Genomic DNA, 26486 nt, shown 5'->3' with positions numbered 1-26486 from the left:
GAAACCAGAAGCTGGTAAGTGATACAAAAACTCTACTTAGTAATGGGATTTGACTCAGGAGTGGGAAGAGCCGGATAGACGGCTAGACCCCTTCCTGGAAAAGGAGCTGCCCTTCAGTGAGTTTCAGGCAGCAGTTAATTACTCGGTAGAGATAATGAGTTCGCTCGGATCCCTGTGCTCCCCCGCACCCTACTTGTTCTACACTTTGAGACCGCAGGCCTGTTAATTAACTTTAATTACAATCATTTGGCCTCCACCTGCCTGAACCTAACCTCATACTCGAAAACTGTCGACAGGGAGTTTACCAGATTGATTTTCTCGTTGACGTTTGGAGACAGGTCTCCTGGGAGAATGGGTGCCCGTCTTATTAAACGAGGTAAGTTCATCCTTGCTTCTTTTCTTAAACTTGTTCGCCTCACCTCCTTGCGGCGATCTGGAGTAATTTTGATTGGGGGGAAGTCTTTGTGAAAATATATTGTGAACTATAACCTTTGATGATTAGAGGCAAATTAGAAGCTAGTTTGTTTGGAATAATGACATTGTAGGCTGTTGCAAGTTTGTATGGTGATGGCAACTTTTTTTTTTTTTTTGGCAAGGGTGTCCTTGAAGTAGTCTGCTTAGTGGAATATATCCTTTTGGTTTTAAAAAAAAAGTACCGAAAAATAAGCTATTTTTAAAAGTACACATAATCGGATGTCATTGTGATTACCAATAATAGTGTTGTACTTACAAGCTTAGTATTGATTTCTCCCGCACTTAAGCACTCTTTGCCCGCATGAGTTTATGGGAACATTGCCCGTAAGTAATTGGAAGATGAAGTTATGACTATTTTACAAAGGAAGGTAACTTTTTTAAGGAGAAAAGAGAAATACTTCTAAACTTATACTTGTGACTTCCATACGCTTACAAGAGAAATACTGAGGGGAAAATTCTCATGACCTTCCACTGTTTAACAGTGTTTTAAAAAGAAAGAAAAAGTAAAATGGGTCATGGAACTAGGCTAGAGTCTAAAGTGGAAATATCTCCCTGGCTACTTTTCAGACAGCTGTTTAACAAATACACACTTAAGGTGGGTCTTAACACCAAGAGTGTTCTCTATCGACTTGATTTGTCAGTACTCAAAGATTTGTTTAAATGAAAATATACCTAGAGGGGAAGTCAAATGACTTGTTAAAACTTATTTGTGGGCATGTGTGTTTGCATTTTTTTCCTTCTTCCATAAGTCAGATTTTATATGGATAGTCCATGAGAGGAGAAACTGGTACATTTAAAAACAAATATGTATTTTTTTTCATTTTTCCTATGTCTCTTGAATATTAAAATTTTTAATGAAAGTCTATTTGAATTCTATAGTGCTTCTTTTTTCAAAAGTTTCTCACATATGATTTCATTTAATCCAATAGTAGCCTCTTTTTCCCCCCACCTACCCCCACATTGCCCCTTCCCTCTTCCTTCTGCACACTGGTGATCAGTAGTTTGTTCTCTGTATTATCAGTGTCTGCTGCTAAAAACAAATTTCTTGACCATCTCATATCATTGCAGTTTGAGCCTTCTAGACAGAGTACTTTTCAATTCAGCTACTTAGTTATTGTGATTAAGTAGAGGACTAAGAGGCTTCCCTGATGGCTTAGACCATAAAGAATCTGCCTGCAATTAAGGAGACCTGGGTTTGATCCCTGGGTCAGGAAGATCCCTTGGAGGAGGGCATAACAACCCATTCCAATATTCTTGCCTGGGAAATCCCTTGGACAGAGGAGCCTGTCAGCCTAGGGTCCATATGGTGGCAAAGAGTCGGACAGGACTGAAGCGACTTCGAAGCGGCAGCATAGGAATGAGATTATAATGAATTGCAGTTTTCTTGGAAGAAAGTCTTAAACTATCACCATAAGACTGTGAAGTTTTAAAAACCGGCTTAGAACTCTGTATTATAAACATCATGATATTTGGGAAATTTTCTGGTTTTGCTTTGTTTCTTTCTATCCTACCTCTTAGCAACTTTGAGAAAGTTCAGTGAAAGGTGCTATAAAAATGTTACTTATGAATGACAGCCGTTGCTTTTAAGAAGAAATTATTTTAATGTTTTAGCAAGTTTTTTTTTTTCTTTCTTATTTGTTTGTTGAATCATTTATTGAATCCAATGTTTGTATTTTCTAAACTGAGGAATTTGGGGAATATTCTGGAAAATATTAGGTAAAGAATATTTTATTAATGTTGGAAATATTTCTTAGCTTTGATCAAATGTGATTGACAAGAGACTGGAGGCTATGAGATGTCTTCTCATCTGTTTGATTGCCTAAAGACATCTCCCTCATTGCCCCACTTTGTGGCAATGACTGCTGTCTCCACATGCTACGTTCCCATACATCTTGAAATTCCCCTCTGTAGCTCCTTCACTGATCATTCCATCCTCAGAGTTCTGAATTGCTGCATATTTCAATTATATTTATGGTGTCAGTTTGAAGTTTTTAGAGTTCCTTGGAATTCTTGAAAGATGATGGTGCTACTTCTCTATGTAATTATACATTATGCATAAAACAGTACTTAAAATATGAACCATGTGAAAGTCAAGCTCATAAGACTTAAGTTTTCTCATCATTACTCTTGAAGTGTTTTTATTGGGTACATTTGAGTCTTCCAATTTTGTTGTTCCTCTTTTACTGGCTCTTACTGACTTATAAAGAACTGTCCATATGCATTGGAGAAGGCAATGGCAACCGACTCCAGTACTCTTGCCTGGAAAATCCCATGGACGGAGGAGCCTGGAAGGCTGCGGTCCATGGGGTCGCTGAGGGTCAGACATGACTGAGCGACTTGACTTTCACTTTTCACTTTCATGCATTGGAGAAGGAAATGGCAACCCACTCCAGTGTTCTTGCCTAGAGAATCCCAGGGACAGGGGAGCCTGGTGGACTGCTGTCTATGGGGTCCCACAAGAGTCGGACACGACTGAAGCGACTTAGCAGCAGTAGCAGTCCATATGCGTGTCATTTTCCCTTGACATGCATATGGCTGTAACATGGTTACAGCCATGTTTAATACACTCCTTTAGATTTTAAACTCCTGGAGAGAAGACATTTCATTTTCACTTTCTTTTTAGTACAATATATATATATCATTGTTCAGTCACTAAGTCGTATCTGACTCTGTGACCCCATGAACGGTAGCACTCCAGTCTTCCCTGTCCTTCACTGTCTCACTGAGTTTGCTCAAACTCGTGTATAATGAGTTATTGATGCCATCCAACCATCTCATCCTCTGTCGTCCCTTTCTCTTCTTGGCCTCAGTCTTTCCAAGCATCAGGTTCTTTTCTAATGGCTCTTTGCATCAGGTGGCCAAAGTATTGGAGCTTCAGCACCAGTCCTTCCAATGAATATTCAGGGTTCATTTCCTTGCAGTCCAAGGGACTCAGAAGAGTCCTTTAAGAGTCTTCTCCAACTCCACAATTTGAAAGCATCAATTTCAAATGCTCAATTTGAGCATCAATTTTGATGCTCAGTCTTCTTTATGGTGCAACTCATATCCATACATGACTACTGGAAAAACTATACCTTTGTCCACATAGACCTTCGTTGGCAAAATGATGTCTTTGCTTTTTTACACTTCTTAGGCTTGTTGTAACTTTTCTTCCAAGGAGCAAGTGTTTTTTAATTTCATGGTTGCAGTCACCATCCACAAGAATTTTGGAGCCCAAGAAAATGAAATCTGTCACTGCTTCCACTTTTTCCCCATCTATTTGCCATGAAGTGATGGGACTGGATGCCATGATCTTCTTTTTATGAATACTGAGTTTTCAGCCATCTTTTTCACTTTCCGCTTTTACCCTCATCTAGGGCTTTTTAGTTCCTTTTCACTTTCTGCCATTAAAGTGATATCATCTGCATATCTGAGGTTGTTGGTATTTCTCCTGGCAGTCTTGATTCCAGCTTGTGAATCATCCAACCTGGCATTTCACATGATATACTCTGCATAGAAGTTAAATAAGCAGGGTGACAATATACAGCCTTGACGTTCTGATTTCCCAATTTTGAACCAGTCCATTGTTCCATGTCTCGTTCTGACTATTGCTGCTTGACCCGCATATAGGTTTCTCAGGAGATAGGTAAGGTGGTCTGGTATTCCCATCTCTTGAAGGAATTTTCCAAAGTTTGCTGTGATCTATACAGTTAAAGTCTTTAATGTGATCAATGAAGCAGAAATAGATTAAAAAAAAAAAATCCTTTGCTTTTTCTGTGATCCAGGGTGTGTTGGCAATATGATCTTTGGTTCCTCTACCTTTTATAAATCCTGCTGGTACATCTGGAATTTTTCAGTTCACGTGCTCCTGAAGCCTAACTTGAAGGATTTTGAGCATAATCTTGCTTTCTTAAGAAATGAGTGCAATTGTACAGTAATTTGAACATTCTTTGTCATTGGAATGGAAATTGACCTTTTCCAGTCCTGTAGCCACTGCTGAGCTTTCCAAATTTGCTGGCATACTGAGTGTAGCACTTTAACAACATCGTCTTTCAGGATTAGAATATATATGTATATATGCACACAGTAGCACGGTTCTCAAGTGTGATGATAGGTGCTATCTTGAACTGCAAATGTTTCTCCCTGTTATGTTATCTTGGAGAGAGTAGTTAGCGATCCTTAAATATTTATTTAATGAATAAATGTTAATAAATGAGTCAATCAGTTGAGAGACACTTGGTGAGATATCCTCTTACCTAAGAAAAAAGAGACTGAGATAATTACGGAGCCAATAGGAACAAGCCCTCAAATTCAGTTGGAAAAGAGGTCAGGGTGCTATTTATAAATGCTAAGAGAGGAAACCATTCACAGTAGGCTATTTTGAAATATCTGGTTGTTAGTCAAAAAATGTGACTCAAATTCAGAGAAATAGTGGAGAATACATCTGATACATTTGTATCCAATTAAAAAAATTGATATATAAAAGTGCATGTATCATAAGTGTACATTTTAAAATCTTTTTATTGAAGTATATCATGCAAGTTTTTATCTCAGCCAATTAAACATTAAAGGTATGTTCAATGTAGCATGAAATAGAACAGAATCCTGAAGAATATGTATGTACTCATGCTTATATCAAGAATCCTGAAGGGTCTGAGTGTCCTTTCAGCTGCCAAGATACAGATGTGGGTAGGAGGGAGCTGGAATGAGCAGGTTTCAGGGGCACTCAGGTAGGTGTCCTCCACTGTGGTGTGGGCTTTGGTTTGTTAATGACTTTACCCACACTCCTGCTCTTGTAGGAACTTGGGAAAATGCTTGCCTAAGAACTGTGGCCCCGCTTTAAAGATCTCTGAATTAAAAATTAAACATTTTTAATGTTTAAGAGACTTAATTTTAAGTTAAAAAAAACATTAATTTTTAATGTTTGAGACTTAATTTTAAGTCTCAAACATCAGCCAATTAACTTAAAATCTGGATAGACAGTTTGAAAGAAAAGGGACTTACTGAAGCTAAGAAGTGTTTCAAGCCACATAACTTATTGGGATGTTATAGAAAACACCTAAACCCAGGTACTACTTAGGCTAATAAAAGAAGTCATACAAAGTAAAGGAATGGTCACTACTGGCCTTCACTGGCTGTGAAATGTATATTTTTAATTTTGAAAGAGTTGTGTCTTTCAGATTGCACAGAAAATAAAATAATCAAAGCATGACTTAGAACAGTCTTTTCTCCTTGATCTAAGCTGTGGAAGGCTTTTGCCTGGAGCCTATTTTCAGCTCAAACCTCTGTTACTCTCCATCCAGCAGCCACTAATTAAGTGCTTATTGCTTGCCAGGACCTAAGATCTTTATGCATATTTACTCATTTCATCCTCAAAAGAGTCTCGTGAGGTTCTCATTTATCGTTGCTGCTTACAGATGACCACAGTGTGTCTCAGAAAAATAAAGGAACTTTCCCAAGTTCATGCAGGTATTACACAGCAGAGTACGATCACTGGACATCACTGTGCTGTTTCCCAAGTCTAAAGTCTTCAGGTAAAAATCTTCATTCTCACTACTATAACGACATCTATAGTTTACTAAATTAATGAAACTGTTTACTGCTGTGTGAGGTGCTTTGTAGGTTTATTAGAAGAATAATGGATGGTGCTAATTGAAAGGAATGTAATTTTATGAAGCAGGCAGGAGAATACCGATCACACCAAGTGCAATAATGCAGTATGAATATGACCAACTACAATATTATATACCATGGATGAATTAGCCAGCATTTTTTGTACACTTATAATTCATGTCAGGTGCTTTTCTATATGCCTTATGTATTTGACTTGTTTAATTCTAGCAGAAATCCTAGCAGATATTTTATCTTCATTTTATAGACAGGGAAACTGAGCTTCAGGGAAGTTAACTATCTTCAGGGACAAAGACAACAAGTGGGAAAGGCTGGGTTGGAGTTCAGGCAGTCTGACTCTAGAGCACTGTGCTTTGTGTACTGTGGCCTGAGTATCTCAAACAATTAAAAGTAAATGACTTTAGGCTTCCGTATTTACTTACTTACATGGACGCATATGCTCACAGCTGCAAAGGCTTATATAACTTGAGTTCGCAAGGGATGGTATAGTTCAGCAGCATTTCCCTAGAGACTCTAAATGCTATGTATAGTAGAACAGTCAAATGAGAGGGAAAATAGGAAGTCCTTGATCCCTTCCTACTGTTAAATCGATCGCATAGGTATTAGGAGGCATCACAGTTAACAGCACAGTTTGTAGAGTCTGACTCTTGGAATTCTGAAACTTATCCACTGTTTTCCTGCTGTTAAATGAGATCCTATAAAGTTGGTTTGTAATCACTCCACAGATATTGGCTGATAACATTAGCAATAGAAGTCTGAGGGAGAATGAAAGAGGATGGATGTGTTTTGATGAAGGGGAAAGAGGGCTCAATGTAGAGAACCTGGGGCAGTGGAGGAAAGAGTTCAGAGTTGAGGGAACTGGGCTTTCTGTAAGGGGTTAAATGGGGCAGTGTTATCACAGGATAAGGTAGGTGACCAATGGTAGGGGAGAGGCATATTGAATGACCAACCAATTTGACACCAAGGATGTAAGGACTTAGACTAGAACAATAGAATTCTTGATCTCTGACCTTTTGTAATTTGCCCTATACGATGGGATAGAGTAATGACAGCAAGCGTGCTTTCTTAAAACCACTTCCTCTTCTGCATGGTTGTGGGGAGCAGAGTGGAACGATTTGTCTTTATGACTATGTGAAGTTAACATCTTAGTATTAAACAATAAGTCTGTTTGATGTGAAATACAGTGATACCTCCTCCTCGTGACTGTATTCTGTACTGAAGCAAAAGTAGAATTCTGGTAAGACCTGTAGCCTGAACTCACTAGTTCAGTGTGTTATTTATATGGACCTCCCGAAGTTTGTAAGAGATTAGCTGTTTCTCCACATAAATAACTTGAAATCAGGGACGCTTCCTTTCATCATCTATAGTGCCAGGTATCCTTTGGGGATAGCTGATTAGCTCTGGAGATTTGGAGGAGTAAAAATTGTGCCTGAGGTTTCTACCTTGGGTATCATTATGCGTGCTAAGTCATTTCAGTCCTGTGGGACTCTTTGTGACCCCATGGACTGTAGCCTGCCAGGCTGCTCTGTCCATGGGATTGTCCAGGCAAGCATACTGGAGTGGGTTGCCATGTCTTCCTTCAGGGAATCTTCACAATCCAGGAATCAAAGCCACATCTTATTCTGTCTCCTGCATTAGCAGGCAGATTCTTTACCACTAGGATGTCCTAAGTCAGTCAACTCTCCTATTTACTGGTACCCCTCAGTCACTGTGACCAATAAAAGTAATTTCTCACACATTTCTGATTCGCATTCAATTGGGGATGACTGTTTTGGAATACAATAAACTTCCATTGTTTTTAGAATCTGTAAGACTTGTATTGATGACACTGAAGAGTCTCTGTATTCATGTGGCAGCCTAACTTACTGAGTTTACATTTTTAAGGCTGTTTTCTGTCTTGTGATCCTAGGATTTTTAAGTCTATTATTTCAACACATTGGCAGGTTTCTAAATACTGTAAGGTTATGTTTATGATTTTAAAATGGTATGCTTTTTTTTTTAAAAGAAGTAGATTAAAGTTGAGTGAATTTAGTTATACTATTGCTACTTTTTCCCTCCCCAAAGATATTAAAATCAGGCAGAAGTGATTCCAAAAGTTGTCAGCACTGAATATTTAATGACTTTATGGTTTAATGAAGTGACCCAGGTTTTTCAGTTATTTTCTTTCCTCGTTTAACTGGGGAATATGACAAAGTTACACTGGTAGTGGGTGGGGGGATGGGTAGTGGGAAGTGGTTTACTGTGGTGGTTTTTCTTACTCGAGACATTTGGAGGCGGGTGGCTGTCCCAACCTACGATTTTTTTTTAATTGAAATATACTTGATTTACAATATTATATTAGTTTCAGTTTACAATTTTTATGAGTTATACTCCATTTAAGGTTATTGCAAACTAATGGATATGCTATTCAATATATCCGCATTGCTCATTTATTTTATACATGTCCTTGGTGGCTCAGTCAGTAAAGAATCTGCCTTGTTGTGCAGTAGACTGCCTACAATTCAGAAGACCAGGCTTCCATCCCTGGGTTGGGAAGATCTTAGCGAGTAAACCACCAGCACATGATAGTGTATATTTCTTAATCGCCTATCCCTATCTTGCCACTTCCTACTCCCCTCCCCTCACTGGTAAGCACTAGTCTGCTCTCTGTATCTGTGAATCTGTCTCTGTCGCATTCATTTTTTAGATTCTGAATATAAGATAACAAAGAGTATTTGTCTTTGTCTGACTTCTTTCACTAAGCTTAATAACGTCTAGGTGCCTCCATATTGTTGGAAATGACAGAATTTCATTCTTTTTTGTATAGCTGAGCAACATTCCTTTGTATTCCATGTGTACATATATCACATTTTCTTTGTCCATCTATTGATGGACACTAAGATTGCTTCTGTATTTGACTATTATAAATAATGGTGCTATGAACATTGGGGTGCATGTATGTTTTCAAATTGGTGTTTTGTTTTTTGGATATATATCCAGGAGTAGAATTGCTGAATTCTATGGTAGTTCTTTGTTCTTTGTTTCTGAGAAGCCTCTGTTCTGTTTTTCCACAGTGGTTATACCAATTTACATTCCCACCAACAGTGTATGAGAGTTCCCTTTCTAACACATCTTTACTAATGTTAGTAATTTGGGTTCTTTTTGATAGTAGTCATCCTGACAGGTGTGAGGTGATATCCCATTGTGGTTTTGATTTGCATTTCTCTGATTAGCAATATTGAGCATCTTTTTATGTTTCTGTTGGCCATCTATATGTCATCTTTGGTGAAATATTTAAGTCTTCTGTCCACTTTTTAACTGAGTTATTTGTTTTTTTGATACTGAGTTTAATATTGAATGTATGAGCTATAACCATTAACTGAGTTATTTGTGTTTTTGATATTGAGTTTACTATTGAATGTATGAGCTATAATCATATTGGTCATATCATTTGCAAATATTTTATCCCATTTAGTAGGTTGTGTTTTCATTTTGTGTATGATTTCTTTTGCTGTGCAAAAGCTTAAGTTTGATGAAGTCCATTTGTTTATATTTGCTTTTGATTCCTTTGCCTTAGGAGACAGATCCTCCAAAAAAATACTGCTATGATTTATGTCACAGAGTGTTCTGCCTGTGTTCTTTTCAAGAGTTATATAGTTGCCAGTCTTACATTGAGGTCTTTAATCTACTTTGAGTTTATTTTTGTATATGGTGTGACAAAATGCTCCAATTTCATTGATTTTCGTGAGGCTGTCCAGTTTTCCCAGCACTCACTTATTAAACAAGAGACTGTCTTTCCTGTATTGTATATTCTTGCCTTCTTTGTCATAGCTTAATTAGCCATAAGTGTGTGAGTTTTATGGCTCTCTGTTTTATTCCATTGACCTATGTGTGTGTTTTTGTGTATCATGCTGTTTTGTTTACTATAACTCTGTTCTATAGTCTGAAGTCAGAAAATGTGATACCTCTTGCTTTGTTCATTTTCTGAAAATTGCTTTGGGAATTTGGAGTCTTTTGTAAACTTTAGGAGTATTTGTTTTAGTTCTGTGAAAGATGTCATGGGTATTTTGGTAGGAATTGCATTAAATCTGTATATTACTTTGGGTAGTATGACCATTTTAGCAATATTCTTTCAGTCCCTGTACATGGGATTTCTTTGTATCATCTTCATTTTCTTTCATCAGTATTTTATAGTTTTCAGAGTATAGATCTTTCACTTTGTTGATTAAGTTTATTCTTAGATATTTTATTCTGTTTGATGAATTTTTAAAAGTCCTTTAGGTGGGTTGGAATGCTTCCAGCTGCCCTACTACTAACCCTTCTCTCCCCTTGGTTCTTGATTCTAAGATCACTTGTAGTGGTTAGATGGATTGGGAAAATCTGTATTTGAGCTCCTTTGGAGCTTGGTGACCTAAATAGACAAAACTTTAAAACTTTGTACTTTCCACTTGTTACCTTAAATCATCTCAAAGTTGAGAGGGAGTCTTTCAGCACACATTTATTGAGCACCTTTTATGTGCCTGATGGTATTCAAAGTTAAGACCTTCAGCAGTGAACCATAGACAAGATTTCTATCCTCTGGTAGAAGTCTACAGATGTCATGTAGTAACAAATACCACAAAGATACAGAAAGCAAGAGTAAGGAATGCTGTGGGACAGGGCATGCTCGTATGCCTAAGGGCACTAGGGAAGGCCACTTTAATGAGCACACGTTTGAGCATAGACCTACTCGAGTGATGGAGTGAGCCATGAGCCATGGGAATATGTTGGGAAGTAGATTTGAAAGAGATAGATGGGTGAGAGGTAGGAATCATGTAGTAGAAATAGGACTGAAGCCAGCTTGGTGATGATTGAGTGATGGGGGCTTCAGGCAGAGCCAGGGAAGATGAAATTAGGTAGTTGCAAGGAGTGATGTGATGTGACTTTTGTTATAAAATGAATAATTCTGGCTGTTGTATTGAGAATATGCTGCTTGTGAAGGCAGGAGACCAGGATAGAATCTGGGATATCAGTCAGAAGGCTGTTGCAGTGGTCTAAGAAAGATAAGAAAGTGGCTTGGGCTAGCATATGAGCAGAAGCGATGATGAGAAGCAGTTGGTATTCATAGTACCTCCAAGGTAGAGCTCAGGAAGATAATAAGATTACGGTTGTTAAGTGATACTGAAAGCTGGGCATATAGAAGGTACTCCTAAGTGTTACTTCTGTTTTCTTTTTACTTTCTCTTGGAAATGGGTCAGGATAGCATGGGCAAATGTACATTCACATCTGTAATGCCAACTGTTCATGTATTCTCTAAATGTGTTCTGTATATATACATCATGTACTGTGTTTACAAACAAGTAATTTGGCATTTATTGGGCAGCTTATATGGGCTAGTCATCATCTTGGCAGATTTATTAGTTTATTGTGGGACAATAAACATAATTATGATGACAGATACTTATTTAACATTTGCTGTGTGCCATTGGTGTTCTTGATGCTTTACAAAAGCCTTATGAAGTAGGTATTCTTACCACTCCTTTCCTGATGAGAAAACTGTGGCAGAGAGAGGTTAAATACTGGAATTTGACCAAGGTTGCCCAGCTCCCAAATCCTGGCTATTACACTGCACTATCCTGTTTCTATAGGTTAACATGGAGTCAACAGGATGTGATTAAATACTGAGAAGTAAATGCTGTAGTCATACAGTGAAGAGTTTATTTCTTGCTTGGTAGAGACCTTATGAAGAAAATAGCATTTGAGTTACATTTCAAAGAATGGGAAAGATTTCAACTGTGGGAAGTTAATGACTTAGTGATGAAAATTTGTAATTATAATGATGGAAGTGAATATGTGCTAAACACTTGCTGGGGATTAAGCACTATTTTAATACTTGGAGTGGATTGTCTCATGTAATCTTTACCAGCACTGAGGTACCTTTGAACATTTTCATTTTATGGGGAAGGAAACAGACACACAGATATGTGCCTATGAAAGTGGAGGAGAGTGGAAATTGAATATGACTGCAGACTCCTGGACACTGTCTTAGGAAGGACATCCATCTCCTGGGGTGGGGGAGTGATGGACTTCTGCTGAGGTGTGAGGAATTTAAAACCCAACCAAAATTTTTTGTGCATCTCAGTCATCTTTGGCATGTGTCACAAACATAGATTCTTGGGCCTATATACAGATGTTGCTGTACAGCAGATCCACTCACTGATACCAGGAAAGCCATGAACCTAGAACATGGCATGTGTGCCTGGTGCCCAAATGGAGGTCCAAACACGGAGGGCTTTGATGTTGTGTTAAGGAGTTTGCCTGGTAGACTTTTGTAGTTAGGGGTGCTCATCTCTTTGCAGCTGATGATATCTTTGGGGGCCTGAAACCTCTGAAGAAGTGGGTCTGTGAACACACTTGGATAGTCAGACAGTTAAAAAGCACGATGATTGGAGGATGGCACCTACATGAAAGTGCAGAGAGGTGGGGCCTACACAAAAGCGCAGAGTGAGTTTGTGGGGCCTGTGGGAGAAAGCCTCTTCCAGGTCACAAAAAGGAATCTAGTTCATTAACCTTATTTAGCATACCCATGATACCAGAGCGAGGTGGTATGGGTTAGAATATTTGGTATATCCATACTTGAGTCAGCCACTGAGGAACTTCATGTGTAAGAGACAGAAAAAACTTGTATATTAAAACATAAAGGCTCACACATGCACACACATTAAAAAAATAACAAAATGGACTTCTGAACCACTTCTACCATTGCTACCAGTCTGTCTCCTGTCTCTTAAACAAAAGGAGTGATTCATTCTATTTCGTGAGGTTGATAGGAAGCCTTCAGAGAGGAAGTAATAGATGCCTGTTCAAAATTGTAAATAGTGCAGAGGATTTGGCAAAGTATGTAGATCTGCCAGCTCTTACAGTGTATGTAAAAGGTATGGGGCTATTTAACAGTTTGTTGCTTGGGGGAAATGATAATTAATGAGCTAAGGCAACCCACTCCAGTGTTCTTGCCTGGAGAATCCCAGGGATGGGGGAGCCTGGTTGGGCTGCTGTCTATGGGGTCGCACAGAGTTGGACATGACTGAAGCGACTTAGCAGCAGCAGCAGCAGCAGCAGCAAAGTCAGTGAAGTGGCATGGGTTAAACTTGAGCCTGGAGTTAGTATGTGGAAACATCTCCCTAGCAGTAGAAATATATCTGAGGTACAGTATCTGGAGCATTGTTGCCACTTACATCAATAGTAGCTACTATTACTTTTTTATGTTCAGATTGAGACCAGACTTGGGGTGGTATGGCACCCCAAGAAGCTTAGCCTGTTCTGTTCAGGATGTGGAATGACAGGCCAGATTTGGACTTCCAGTGGTTTAGTGGTACATGGAGACTGGGCTGAGGGATTTGTTGAATGATTGCAGTGATTTAGGCAGATGTAATATAGGAGGGCCTGAACTGTGGTGAGGAAGGTGGACGAATATATTACTTCATGTTTTCTCACAGTTCTAGAGCCTAGTATCAAAAGTTGCTGCCACTTTGGTAACAATTATTTCCATTTTGTAATGGGCAAACAAAACTAAATAATGGGATTAAAAAAATAATTATGTGAACAAGAATAATGTATCTGAGAATTAGGTTCATATATGGTGTTGAGGTTTAACTTTCTGCTTTTTTCCCTGACATTTTGGTATTTTGAGTGTGACAGAGGGATACCTGTTGGGCACAGGCATTTCCTGTCTTTCATCTCTCTTTTTTTTATTTAATTAATTTTTTGTTTTTAGTTGAAGGATAATTGCTTTATAGAATTGTGTTAGTTTCTATCAAGCATCAGCATGAATCAGCCATAGCTGTATATGGTCTTTCCTCTCTGGTTTGTAACTTTTATTCCTTTGTTTCTGAAGTGCTGCCTAAATAGTATATGTTTTCCCTTTTATTTTTGGTGTACCCACTTGTCAGTGTCAGCTAAAGTTTTAGAATAGTTGAGGCAACATCTTATGGACAGTTGGCATATATCACATGGAGACTCTTGAGTTGTGTCTTCTAAGGAGCTACTTTGAGATGCAGTTTTTTCCAGAAACACTGCATCTCTGCTTGCTCAAATGAATATACCTGATTCCACTGTGTCTCATTTTATTACTTCAGTGTATAGTCATTATGCTGATTTCCCAGGTGAATCAGTGGTAAAGAATATACCTGCCAAGCAGGAGATTCGGGTTTGATCCCTGGGTTGGGAATATCCCCTGGAGAACGAAAGGCAACCCACTACAGTAGGGGAAATCCCATGGACAGAGGTGCCTCCAGTATTCTTGCCTGGGAAAACCCCTACAGTCCATGGGGTTGCAAAGAATCAAACATGACGTAGTGACTAAACAACAATTGTTGTTACCTATATTCTGTACTTTTTTCTTTTTTCCTTGATGCTTAATATATAGAAATTTGCATATACCATACACTTTTACAAACTCAATGCAGCCATATAAACAACAGCTGGAAAAACCATCTTTTTAAAGAATTGAACAATGTTTGTGAGAAAAGTGAACTTATGTGAATCTGCTGTGTATAAAGGAAAATGTGACCTTTACACTTTTTCCTTTTCCTTTCATATTAACTTACTTCCTGTTATCTAATATAAAGTTGTTCATCTAGTCTTGTCTTATATAATATTGTGCATATAATGCTGCTGCAATTTTGAAGCAAAAATCATTGACCTGGGAAATACGTTCTAACTGTGCTTTTGGAGTGAGTCTTTGAAGAAAGTATAGTAAAGGACGGAGTTGCTCATATCTATTAGGTACTGTTAAGAAAAATTATCTAAAATTTGGAAATCAAAAGAATGTACAGCATGTTCCTGGGATGCCTTGTTGAGGGTATTGTTTAACAGGCACACCCCAGGGATATTCTAATTCTTGTGTTCTACCTCCTATTTACTATTTGATTAGAGCCCTGAACTGGGAAGTTACCTGTTGGCTTATAGATTTTTGTCCAGTGGAAAGATATCCCCAAAGGTTATGGTTTTATTGCCCTGTAGATCACTAACCAGTTTTTTTTTTTTTTTTAATATAACCTACCCATCTTATTCTAGAACTAAAAAAAAAAAAGTTTTCTGATGGACTATATAAACCTGTTCAATAAATGATCTTGGAACTAGCCCTACCACCTTACAGGTTCCCTCATTAATTAGTGAATAAAATTTTTGGACACATGTTTAATTTATATTTAAGAATCTTTTTTTTTTTTTACCTTTTTGAAAATCACCATTTGGTACTACTATAGCATTTCTGTCCCATCCCTTCACACTCTACCTAGAAAATGACTCTCTAGGGCATGCAGTTTCCAAACTTAGATCTAAGTTTCCAAACTTAGATCACTACTCAGTACAAGTAGTGATCCTCATTTCTATTGTGTTTCTTCAGAGAACGTTTGTAATATAAAACTAGTTTTGATGCCAAAAATGTCCTAATAAATTGCTTTTCTTTTCTCCTTTTTTCCTAGGCTTAAGCACATAAAGCATTCACTGCGGAGAAAACAGCATTTTTGAGATAAGTCAGAGGAACACCCACTACAGAAGCACACCCTCCTAGTGTGTATTGCATTGCACTGCTTCTTAAAACTTTGCCTAGTGATGAAGCCACCACTATGTCCTCAGTCAGTGAAGTGAATGTTGATATCAGAGATTTCCTAATGAGCATTAATCTGGAGCAGTACCTCTTAAACTTCCGAGAATTTGGTTTTAATAATGTGAGGGACTGTGCAGAAATAAATGACAGTGTGCTCCTCAAAGTTGGAATATCACCTACAGGACACCGGAGGAGGATACTTAAACAGTTACAGATAATCCTGTCAAAAATGCAAGATATCCCAATATATGCAAATATTCACAAAACAAAGAAGAATGATGAGACTTCAAAGGATCACCAGGCTCCGTCTTCTGCTCAGAATACCTCCTTAGAATTTTCAGATTCACATGGTGTTCAGATACCTAGCCGGATACAGTTGGAGACTGTTACAAAAAATGTTGGAGAAAATGAGGTTTGTGTGGAAAATAGCCAATCTCTTAAATCAGATGATAAGCTGACTCTTCCTACACACAACTTCCCCATTCCAGAAGACGAACCACACTCGAATTCAGGTTCTTTTCAAGATTCTTTACTTCGTAATGAAATTACCGACATAGAATCTTTGATAACAGAGAAGACTGTGGGCTGCACAGCTGAAGAAGAACACACAGGAAGAGATGATTTGATTTCAGAAAATGTAGGCAAGCTTCCTAATGCAGACCTTGAATTCCTTTCCTCCCATGACTCTTCAGTATCAGAAGCAAATTCTGGAAATGGAACTAACGTTTTATTAGAAAGCTCACCACCATCCCCATTCTTTCAGTTTCAAGGAGAAATGGTTGTAAATGATTTGTATGTGCCATCATCACCAGTCCTAACACCTATGAGAAGTCGTAGCAAGTTGGTTTCAAGACCATCTCGATCTTTTCTGCTAAGACATCGGCCGGTACCAGAGATTCCAGGATCAACGAAGGGAATTTCAGGGAGGTAGGAAATTTTATGATAGGCTGTGTGTATTCAGTTTGGGGGAATGTAGTTAGTTCTAACAATTTTCTTTTCTGTTTTCCTTTCTAAATTTGACATTTTAGTTTACCTGTTCAACCAACCTTTTCTTTCTTCTAAAACTTTTTCATCATGTCATTTCTCTTGTATACCACTACCCAGAGTCTGTTTTCAACTTGTAACTGCCTGGGACTCTCTAACTTTCTCCTATTTAATTGGTGGAATTCCCATCCACTAATTCTACCTGGATATTCCATCCCATATCTAGTATATGGAACCTTCCACCATATCTAGTATTATCTTCTTCCATGAGTGCACTTATATTTGAATTGTTGACTCTGTCTCCCCTAGGAGACACCAGGTTATGTGTTTCTTGGTAGAGGACCATGTTTATATGATTGTATATCTACTGCCTGACACAATGACTGGCACCAGTGAATCAGTCAACATGCATCTGGTGGGCACCTACTTGATACTGGTCACAGTGCTAGGAGCGGAGGAAGTAGAGAGGGATAAAGGGGCTTGAAGTGTAGCACAGGAGACGTGTAAATAGTAGTAGTATTACAGTATGAGACCAAATGAGCTGGAGACTGAAACTCTAAAGAGGGGTCCTAACGACTTGTTGGGCCTTTGGTGCCCTGGGGTAACTGTAGAGTCAGAGAGGAGCTGACTTACTGCAGAGACTGCTTTCAACCGTTTCTTAAAATTACACCTAAGATGTGGTTTCCTCCAGGGCTGTGGTGAGATTTTTTTTTTTTTTTTTTTCCTATTTACTAAAATCTAACACTTGTCTCTCATGAGGTTAAGTTCAACCCGTACTGCTGTGGCACCAAATGCAATTACAGATTCCTGTGCAGGGTCTAGGCTGTGTATTTCTGCAAGATTCTCTTTCCCCTGCTGATATCCCTGTGTAGCCACTCTGTCCCTGGTGCTGGAACTTGGTTGTATTTACAAGAGAAAATATGGAAATTTAGTATATGCAAGAGAAAACATGGCAGTTTATAAGACCATGTTAAATGTCTTCCAGTAGTGTGTAAACTCCTTGAGGGCAGAGCCCCTAATTACTTTGTCTTTTTCTTGGCATCCCTGGTGCCAGGGGCGGTGTTGAGTATTTACTGGGAAATCAGTTGGCAGTGTCATTTACTGAACACCTGGAATCTAGTTTGGTTTATAATTTTCCATAAAATTATAAACTAATTCTCACACTGGCCCTTGAAATAGGTATTGTTCACCCATTTTGTTATGAGGTAATTGAGCCTTAGGTTAATTTTTCTAGGATTACATTGGCTGTGAACTCGGATTTCATTCCAGTTCATTTGATTCTATAGCACACTTTTTTAACCACTCATTTAGTAAATGTTCTTAAAAGTGTTGATGATATATATAAGAAATGGAGTATTTCTTAGGAATGTAGAAAGTCACCAGTTTTTGTATACCATTGTAACTTTAGCATATTTTGCTAATTTTTGACACTTAAATGAGAGGGGTCTGCTGTGTCTTTGCAGGAATGGAATCTTTTTGGGAGCCATAAGGATAACTTCAGATAAAAACCATTGGGCTCAGGTTTTACTTAAGTTGTGTTATTTTTATACATTTTTGAGACTCTCTTGATGTTCATTTAGTTCTAAGTGTAAGCTTTGTAACATGTGAAAGGCTAGTTATTCACATTGTGATTCTTGAGTCTTTGAAAATGAGAATTGAAATAATGGTACAATTAGTAGTAAGCAGCTTAGCAGGCAGAGAAGGCGATGGCACCCCACTCCAGTATTCTTGCCTGGCAAATCCCATGGATGGAAGAGCCTGGTAGACTGCAGTCCATGGGATCACTAAGAGTCAGACACGACTGAGCGACTTCACTTTCACTTTTCACTTTCATGCATTGGAGAAGGAAATGGCAACCCACTCCAGTGTTCTTGCCTGGAGAATCCAAGGGATGGTGGAGCCTGGTGGGCTGCCGTCTATGGGGTCACACAGAGTTGGACACGACTGAAGTGACTTAGCAGCAGCAGCAGGAGTAGCAGCAGCTGATTATGACAGTAAATGGTATCTATGGATTTCTGGTGGTCAAATTATAAAACGAGAAAATAAATTATTTTCAGAACAGTGTTTTTCTTTGTGGTCCTTGCCTGAATTGCAAATAGTAATTGCAAGATTCTGCAGTGTTATAAATGAAACTGTAGATTATATAATCCAAGATTCTCTCTAGTCAAATAACATCTAAATGATATTTAGTATATTCCTTGATGTAGCATAGAATATATTTCTTTGTGGCCAGCAATTTTAACCTAATTTCTTTACTCACTAAACATTTTGTATAATTATTGAAAGGAACATGATTCTGGCTGTGTACCTGATGTGAGGTGCTTTGTTTCTATCTCCCTGGACATGTACCCCCAAACCTCTACCCCTTGCCAAGTTATCTGATGCAGTTGATGGGTTCTCTTTGTCCGTGCATTGGGCTCCTTCTCTGAATTCTATCTGATCCTCTTGGGAAGGCTGGGTTGGGTGGGGCTATGCTGGTGGCTCAGACGGTAAAGCCTCTGCTTATAGTGAGGGAGACTTGGGTTCGATCCCTGGGTCAGAATGATCCTCTGGAGAAGGAAATGGCAACCCACTCCAGTACTCTTGCCTGGAAAATCCCATGGACCAAGGAGCATAGTAGGCTACAGTCCATGGGGTCGCATTAAGAGTCGGATGTAACTGAGCAACTTCACTTCACATGCTAGACCCTGGACCTCAGGATCACTTTGTAAGTCCTGTCTCTTGGGGTCTAGGTCAGAACTAGCCTTGAGCCAGTTCCTTCCTTATCAGCTCACCAGTAGGTCTCCCATAGAAGTCTCTAAGTAGAAAGCAAGTTCCACCAGCTGCCCTTCCCTGTGAGTCATAGGTGTGTCTTGTGAATCTTAATGATCCTTCCAGGAGGATCCTCCTTAGAACACAAAGCAGGAAGGATTCAGGTATCTTTTGCTATGAAAGAGGTACATTTCTTCTCCTCCTCCCTAGTTTAATGATTTTCATACATATTTCATGCAACTATTTTGTCCTTGGTACAAGTCACAAAGCCCTGTCTTTTAGGTGTCATGCCTTTGAATATGTTGGGGAAGGAACAGTAAAGAAGCAAAGGTGGAGGCGAGGAGGGTGGTATGCAAGGGTGCACTATGGTTGGAGTACATCTTTTGTAACATAAGACTGAAGACCTATGTTAACTGTTGAAGGGCATTTTTCAAAAGTATGTGTTCTAAACCTGAAGTCACCAGCCTTCTGAGAACTTTTTATTAAAAGTAAAAATCATAGATATTTTTCTCTGGATGTACATAGACATGATGATACAGACATTAAAAATGGATCTGCTACTTTAGACTTTAATGGTGAGACATGAACAAAAACATACAGACAAATAAACAACTGTTTGCTACATTGAATTAGAAAAATACTGAAATTCATCCCATCCTCATGTTCAAGAAAACCTTTATATGTCATGTAAATAGCAAAAAAAAAAAAAGAAAATTCTTAGCATTGTAAAATTCAGATTTTTTCCTTTAAAATGGCTTTTTACAAATTCTATGAAAATGAGTTGATTATTTCAGTATTTGCAAAATTTTGACTTGAATGTCTATCAATAACAATGAATCAAACTTTTTAAAACCTATTTTTTTTTTTTTGTCACACCCTTTTCCATGTACACTCTGACTCATGGCCCCAAGTATTCTGAACAAGTGACCACCTCCTCCCCTAATTTTACTCTGACTTAGCATTTCAGGGGGAAAGTAATGTTTGAGCCAAAAAAAAAATCCTTATACTACAAAAGCAAATGTAAAAGTTCAAGTCTAGCATTTTCTTGCTGTGTCACTTTAATCCTTTTTTTTTTAAATTTTATTTTATTTTTAAACTTCACAATATTGTATTAGTTTTGCCAAATATCGAAGTGAATCCTCCACAGGTATACATGTTTGCTTTACAGTGTGTTGGTTTCCGCCATATAGCAACATGAATCAGCCATAGACGTACATATGTTCCCTTCCTCTTGAACCTCCCTCCCACGCCATCCCACCCTCTAGATTGTCACAGAGCATTGGGTTGAGCTCCCTAAATCATACAGCAAATTCCCACTGGCTATCTGGTTTACATAGGGTAATGTATATGTTTCAGTACTACTCTGTCCATTCGTCCCACATTCTCCTTCCCCTGCTGTGTCCATAAGTCTGTTCTGTCTGCATCTCTATTGCTGCCCTACAAATAGATTCATCAGTACCATTTTTCTAGATAATGAATCAAAATTAATAGATAATCACTTGACTTACTGTTAGAGTATAAAGGTATCTTATCTGTGTGATACTTTCTACAAGTGAAGAGACATTTGTACTCTTTATTCATAATTTTGAAAGTCCTGCTTTGTTTGAAAAAAATTTTTTGAACTATAGCTTCTGCTAGTTGATGAAAAAAGTATTACAATAATGATGTAGACTTTTGTGTTGTAATCCTTCTGTAATTTTTATTCTTATCCTAAGGACTGTTTTGGAATTTTGTAAATTGAGACTCAATTATTTGTTCATTATACATTTCATATTCTTCATCTGAGCTGTATTTAATGCACCCTTGTGTTCTCTGAATTCAGATTTGTGTGATTTAGTTAGACATGCAGTTCAGTTCAGTTCAGTCGCTCAGTCGTGTCTGACTCTTTGCGACCCCATGAATCGCAGCACGCCAGGCCTCCCTGTCCATCACCAACTCTGGGAGTTCACTCTAACTCACATCCATCGAGTCAGTGATGCCATCCAGCCATCTCATCCTCTTATCGTCCCCTTCTCCTCCTGCCCCCAATCCCTCCCAGCATCAGAGTCTTTTCCAATGAGTCGACTCTTTGCATGAGGTGGCCAAAGTACTGGAGTTTCAGCTTTAGCATCATTCCTTCCAAAGAAATACCAGGGCTGATCTCCTTCAGAATGGACTGGTTGGATCTCCTTGCAGTCCAAGGGACTCTCAAGAGTCTTCTCCAACACCACAGTTCAAAAGCATCAATTCTTTGGCGCTCAGCCTTCTTCACAGTCCAACTCTCACATCCATACATGACCACTGGAAAAACCATAGCCTTGACTAGATGGACTTTTATGTAACCTCAAAACAGCTTTCCCCTGCTGCTGATGATTCCAGTGTTTTTCTTTTGAATTCAATTGTGTAATGACCTATAGTTAGTCTGTTGTAGTTAGTATGTTGCAAATTGTAAGAATTGTATTTTTTTAAAACAAACATTCTGTGTAAAGATATGGTCCATTTGGGGTGTGTAATTGATTATTTTTTTTGGCGTGGGTGTCATGCCCACATAATGGGTAAGTGTAGATTATAAAGAGAGATCTTTAACGTTAATTAGCATTTATGCCACTGCTTTTCTTGGCAATTTTAGTGATTTAAAAATATGAGAACAAATAACATCTGTAGGTAGTTGAAGATTCACTTTGGTAGTCAGTTATTTTTTTGAAACTTGGTTCACATAATGTTATTTTAAAGGTTGTTAACATCCATGCATGTATTTTATGCAGTATCTGCTGTATAGTAGTTTACTAAATGAAAAAAAATACAATTTATTCTGCTACTATGTTGTTGACACGTTTTTAGTCTTTCAAACGAAGAGTGTTCATACTTTTAAGGACTTTAAGAAGCAATAGTTCATATTATCACTTTACCAGGAAGACCAACCATTCTTTTCTCTAATTAATAAAACAGTTGTCTCATTCTAGCTGAGTGTTTGTGTTATGTAAGGCACACATTATGCTCTTTAAAAGCACCATCTCATTAACCCTTATGATATTCCTAGGCAGCAGACCTTGTTTTTATTCCCCTTTAGTAAATGAGGAAATTGGACTCAGGTCTGTTGAATAACTTGACCAAGATCACCAAAGCATAGTAACAAAACAGGATGATAACTACTGCTTTTCTTAATGGGTTTTTAATTTTTGCAAATCACCCATGCTTTATATTTCAAATTTAATAGCAATCTGCAGTTTCTAGGAAAATTGATGGGAGAATAATAGAGCAGAAAGGAAAGAGCATGGGCTTTGCACTCAGGATGGAATTCACCTTGAATGCTGGTTTTTGCCTTCTATTAGCTATGCCACTAGGAGAAGGCAATGGCAACCCACTCCAGTACTCTTGCCTGGAAAATCCCATGGGTGGAGGAGCCTGGTAGGCTACACTCCGTGGGGTCGCTAAGAGTCGGACACGACTGAGCGACTTCCTTTCACTTTTCACGTTCATGCATTGGAGAAGGAAATGGCAAGCCACTCCAGTGTTCTAGCCTGGAGAATCCCAGGGACAGGGGAGCCTGGTGGGCTGCCATCTATGGGGTCGCACAGAGTCGGACATGACTGAAGCGACTTAGGAGGAGCAGCAGCAGCTATGCCACTTGGGCCAGAGAATCTCCTTTCCTTATTGGTAGGATTAGGACAGCAAGTTCAACCTCATCAGTCTATTAAGGAGATGAAATATGAGATGTAGATACATAAACCCCAATAAAATGCTTTTGACATAATAGATATTAGAATATAAAATAGCTTGAGATAATTTATTTATAGATAAATGAGAATATAAATGGATAATCACCAGTTTTAAAAACAGCTTGTTTTCTGTGTTGAGCTAATTTTCATCTTCAGTAGATCAAATGAACTTGGTTGATAGATTTGGTAATTGCTTGCAGGTGGATACTGAATTGCAAAATCAATACAAATCATTGCGTACTTTTTTCTTTATATTTATAAAAATTAAGCCAACAAAATATGCTTTAAAATACCACTAATGGATGTACTTAAAAGAGTTCAAAACCTTTTTTTTTTTTTTTTAACTACTTTGCATGTTTTTTTTCCCAGTAAGTTAAAGTTAAGTTTTTTATTAAGCATGAAGGTTTTAAATAGGTCTTATAGAGCTACCGGAGAAGGCAATGGCACCCCACTCCAGTACTCTTGCCTGGAAAATCCCATGGACAGAGGAGCCTGGTGGCCTGCAGTCCATGGGGTCGCTAAGAGTCAGACACGACTGAGTGACTTCACTTTCTCTTTTCACTTTCATGCATTGGAGAAGGAAATGGCAACCCACTCCAGTGTTCTTGCCTGGAGAATCCCAGGGACGGGGGAGCCTGGTGGGCTGCCGTCTATGGGGTCGCACAGAGTCGGACATGACTGAAGTGACTTAGCATAGTAGTAGTACTAGTAGTACTAGTAGTAGTAGTACTAGTAGTAGTATAGAGCTATGCTGCCTGAGTTTGAATCCCAGGTTTGTTACTTAAGAGCTGTGTGACTTTTGGAAAGTAACTGCTTTGATTGCCAATTTTCTTCTTAAAAAGTGCATATAATTATAGCTCTTCTTTGGATGTTTGGGACTAAATGCACAGACATACACATTGTGAGTGTGTGTGTGTATTTATAAAATTTTGAGACCTGAGTCTGATATATAGTAAGTGCTCAATAATAATTAGAGGTATTTATTATTAGCAGAAGTTATCAAAGATGTAGAAAATTTGAGTGGTGCTCTAATCAGGGGTTCAAATTATTAATATATATTTATGTCAGTGACATACAAATTTGAGGAAATGATTATAGCCATATCACAGTGTCAAGAATCTGGAGATGAACAAATAAAGGATTAATTATTTTGCAACACTTAGATAAACTTGTATGCCCTCTCCTGTCACAGACAGCTTCTATCCTGACTTTAAATAATGATTATTACACTCATACTTTAAAAAAATATTGTACCTCTTAAGTATATCCCAAACAATATGCTACAGTTTTGACTGTCTTGTGGACTTAAAAATGCAATCATATAGTAACTCTTCTTACTAAGCTCATGTTGCTTAACTTTGAAACTTCTCTATGTTGATACATACAGTTGCAAACTATTTTCATTGCTGTATCATAATTCATTGTATGGCTATACCATGATATCCATTCTTCTATTATATTTCATATGCTCAACATATTCTAGTATTTTGCATATAAACAATATACTTATATGTGTAAGTTTATAACTTACATAATAAAATAGACTGATGCTAATATATATGTTGATGAATTTTGACAAGTATGAATACCTATGTGAGCACTACCACAATAAGAATAGAGAACATTTCTACCACTCCTCAAAAATCACCTGTGCACATAGGTAGTAAATTATTCTTTCACCTGCATTGGGCAACCACTGATTTCACTGTAAATTAGTTTTTGCTGTTTTAGGGTTTCATACAAATGATGTCATACAGCAAAAAACACTGTGTTTGATATCTTTTATTCAACCTGATGTTTTTGAGATGCATCCACGTGGCTGCATGTCAGTTTGTTGTTGTGGATGTTGAATATTGTTCTTTTGTGTGATTCTTCCACAGCTTCTTTTAACATTTGCATGTTGACATGTACTTGAGTGGTTTTTCTTGGGGCACGTTCTACATGCATGTCTATTGAATATATACCTAAGAGTAAAGTTGCTGTCGTAGGATATTGCTTATGTTCCATTTTGGAAGGTAATACAAAGTGGTTCTCACCATTGAATGGTTATGCTTACTTACTTTAACACCAGCGGCGTATGTGTTTTCCTTTTGTCTCATACCCTCAACAGCATTTTGTTATTTAAAAAATTTTAGCTGTACAGGTGGGTGGGTAGTGATATTTCATTGTTTTTTTTTTTTTAACGTCTCTGCTTTTTATTTATTTATTTATTTTTACTTTACAATATTGTATTGGTTTTGCCATACATCAACATGCATCCGCCATGGGTGTACACATGTTCCCCATCCTGAACTCCCCTCCTGCCTCCCTCTCCATACCTTCCTCTGGGTCATCCCAGTGCACCAGCCCCAAGCTTCCTGTATCCTGCATTGAACCCGGACTGGTGATTTGTTTCTTATATGATATTATACATGTTTTAATGCCATTCTCCCAAATCATCCCCCGCTCCCTCTCCCACAGAGTCCAAAAGACTGTTCTATACATCGGTGTCTCTTTTGCTGTCTCGCACACAGGGTTGTCGTTACCATCTTTCTAAATTACATATATATGCGTTAGTTTACTGTATTGGTGTTTTTCTTTCTGGCTTACTTCACTCTGTATAATAGGCTCCAGTTTCATCCACCTCATCAGAACTGATTCAAATGTATTCTTTTTAATGGCTGAGTAATACTCCATTGTGTATATGTACCACTGCTTTCTTATCCATTCATCTGCTGATGGACATCTAGGTTGCTTCCATGTCCTGACTACTGTAAACAGTGCTGTGATGAACATTGGGGTACACGTGTCTCTTTCAATTCTGGTTTCCTCGGTGTGTATGCCCAGCAGTGGGATTGCTGGGTCGTATGGCAGTTCTAATTCCAGTTTTTTAAGGAATCTCCACACTGTTCTCCATAGTGGCTGTACTAGTTTGCATTCCCACCAACAGTGTAAGAGGGTTCCCTTTTCTCCACACCCTCTCCAGCATTTATTGCTTGTAGACTTTTGGATCGCAGCCATTCTGACTGGCGTGAAATGATACCTCATTGTGGTTTTGATTTGCATTTCTCTGATAATGAGTGATGTTGAGCATCTTTTCATGTGTTTGTTAGCCATCTGTATGTCTTCTTTGGAGAAATGTCTATTTAGTTCTTTGGCCCATTTTTTGATTGGGTCGTTTATTTTTCTGGAATTGAGCTGCAGGAGTTGCTTGTATATTTTTGAGATTAGTTGTTTGTCAGTTGCTTCATTTGCTATTATTTTCTCCCATTCTGAGGTCTGTCTTTTCACTTTGTTTATAGTTTCTTTTGTTGTGCAGAAGCTTTTAATTTTAATTAGATCCCATTTGTTTATTTTTGCTTTTATTTCCAATATTCTGGGAGGTGGGTCATAGAGGATCCTGCTGTGATGTATGTCGGAGA

The 26486-nt window shown here is 38.2% G+C and overlaps 1 protein-coding gene across 6 annotated transcripts in view; it reads left to right on the top strand.

Moving 5' to 3' along the window:
* Window positions 1–749: 749 nt before the first annotated feature.
* ARAP2 (ArfGAP with RhoGAP domain, ankyrin repeat and PH domain 2) overlaps window positions 750–26486 on the top strand; it is a 197010-nt gene continuing 171273 nt past the window's right edge. For all 6 annotated transcript variants that reach the window (XR_009494861.1, XR_009494862.1, XM_059887745.1 and 3 more), the window contains exons 1-2: window positions 750–5987; window positions 15528–16579. Coding sequence is in view for 4 of the 6 variants with exons in the window: in XM_059887745.1 (XP_059743728.1) it covers window positions 15672–16579 (908 nt within the window). In the remaining 2 variants the exon portion in view is untranslated. The remainder of the gene's footprint in view (window positions 5988–15527; window positions 16580–26486) is intronic.

The sequence above is a fragment of the Bos taurus genome, chromosome 6 (genome assembly GCF_002263795.3).
Source record: "Bos taurus isolate L1 Dominette 01449 registration number 42190680 breed Hereford chromosome 6, ARS-UCD2.0, whole genome shotgun sequence".
In the NCBI taxonomy this organism is placed as follows: domain Eukaryota; kingdom Metazoa; phylum Chordata; class Mammalia; order Artiodactyla; family Bovidae; genus Bos; species Bos taurus.
This window is presented reverse-complemented; position numbering and strand designations above follow the sequence as displayed.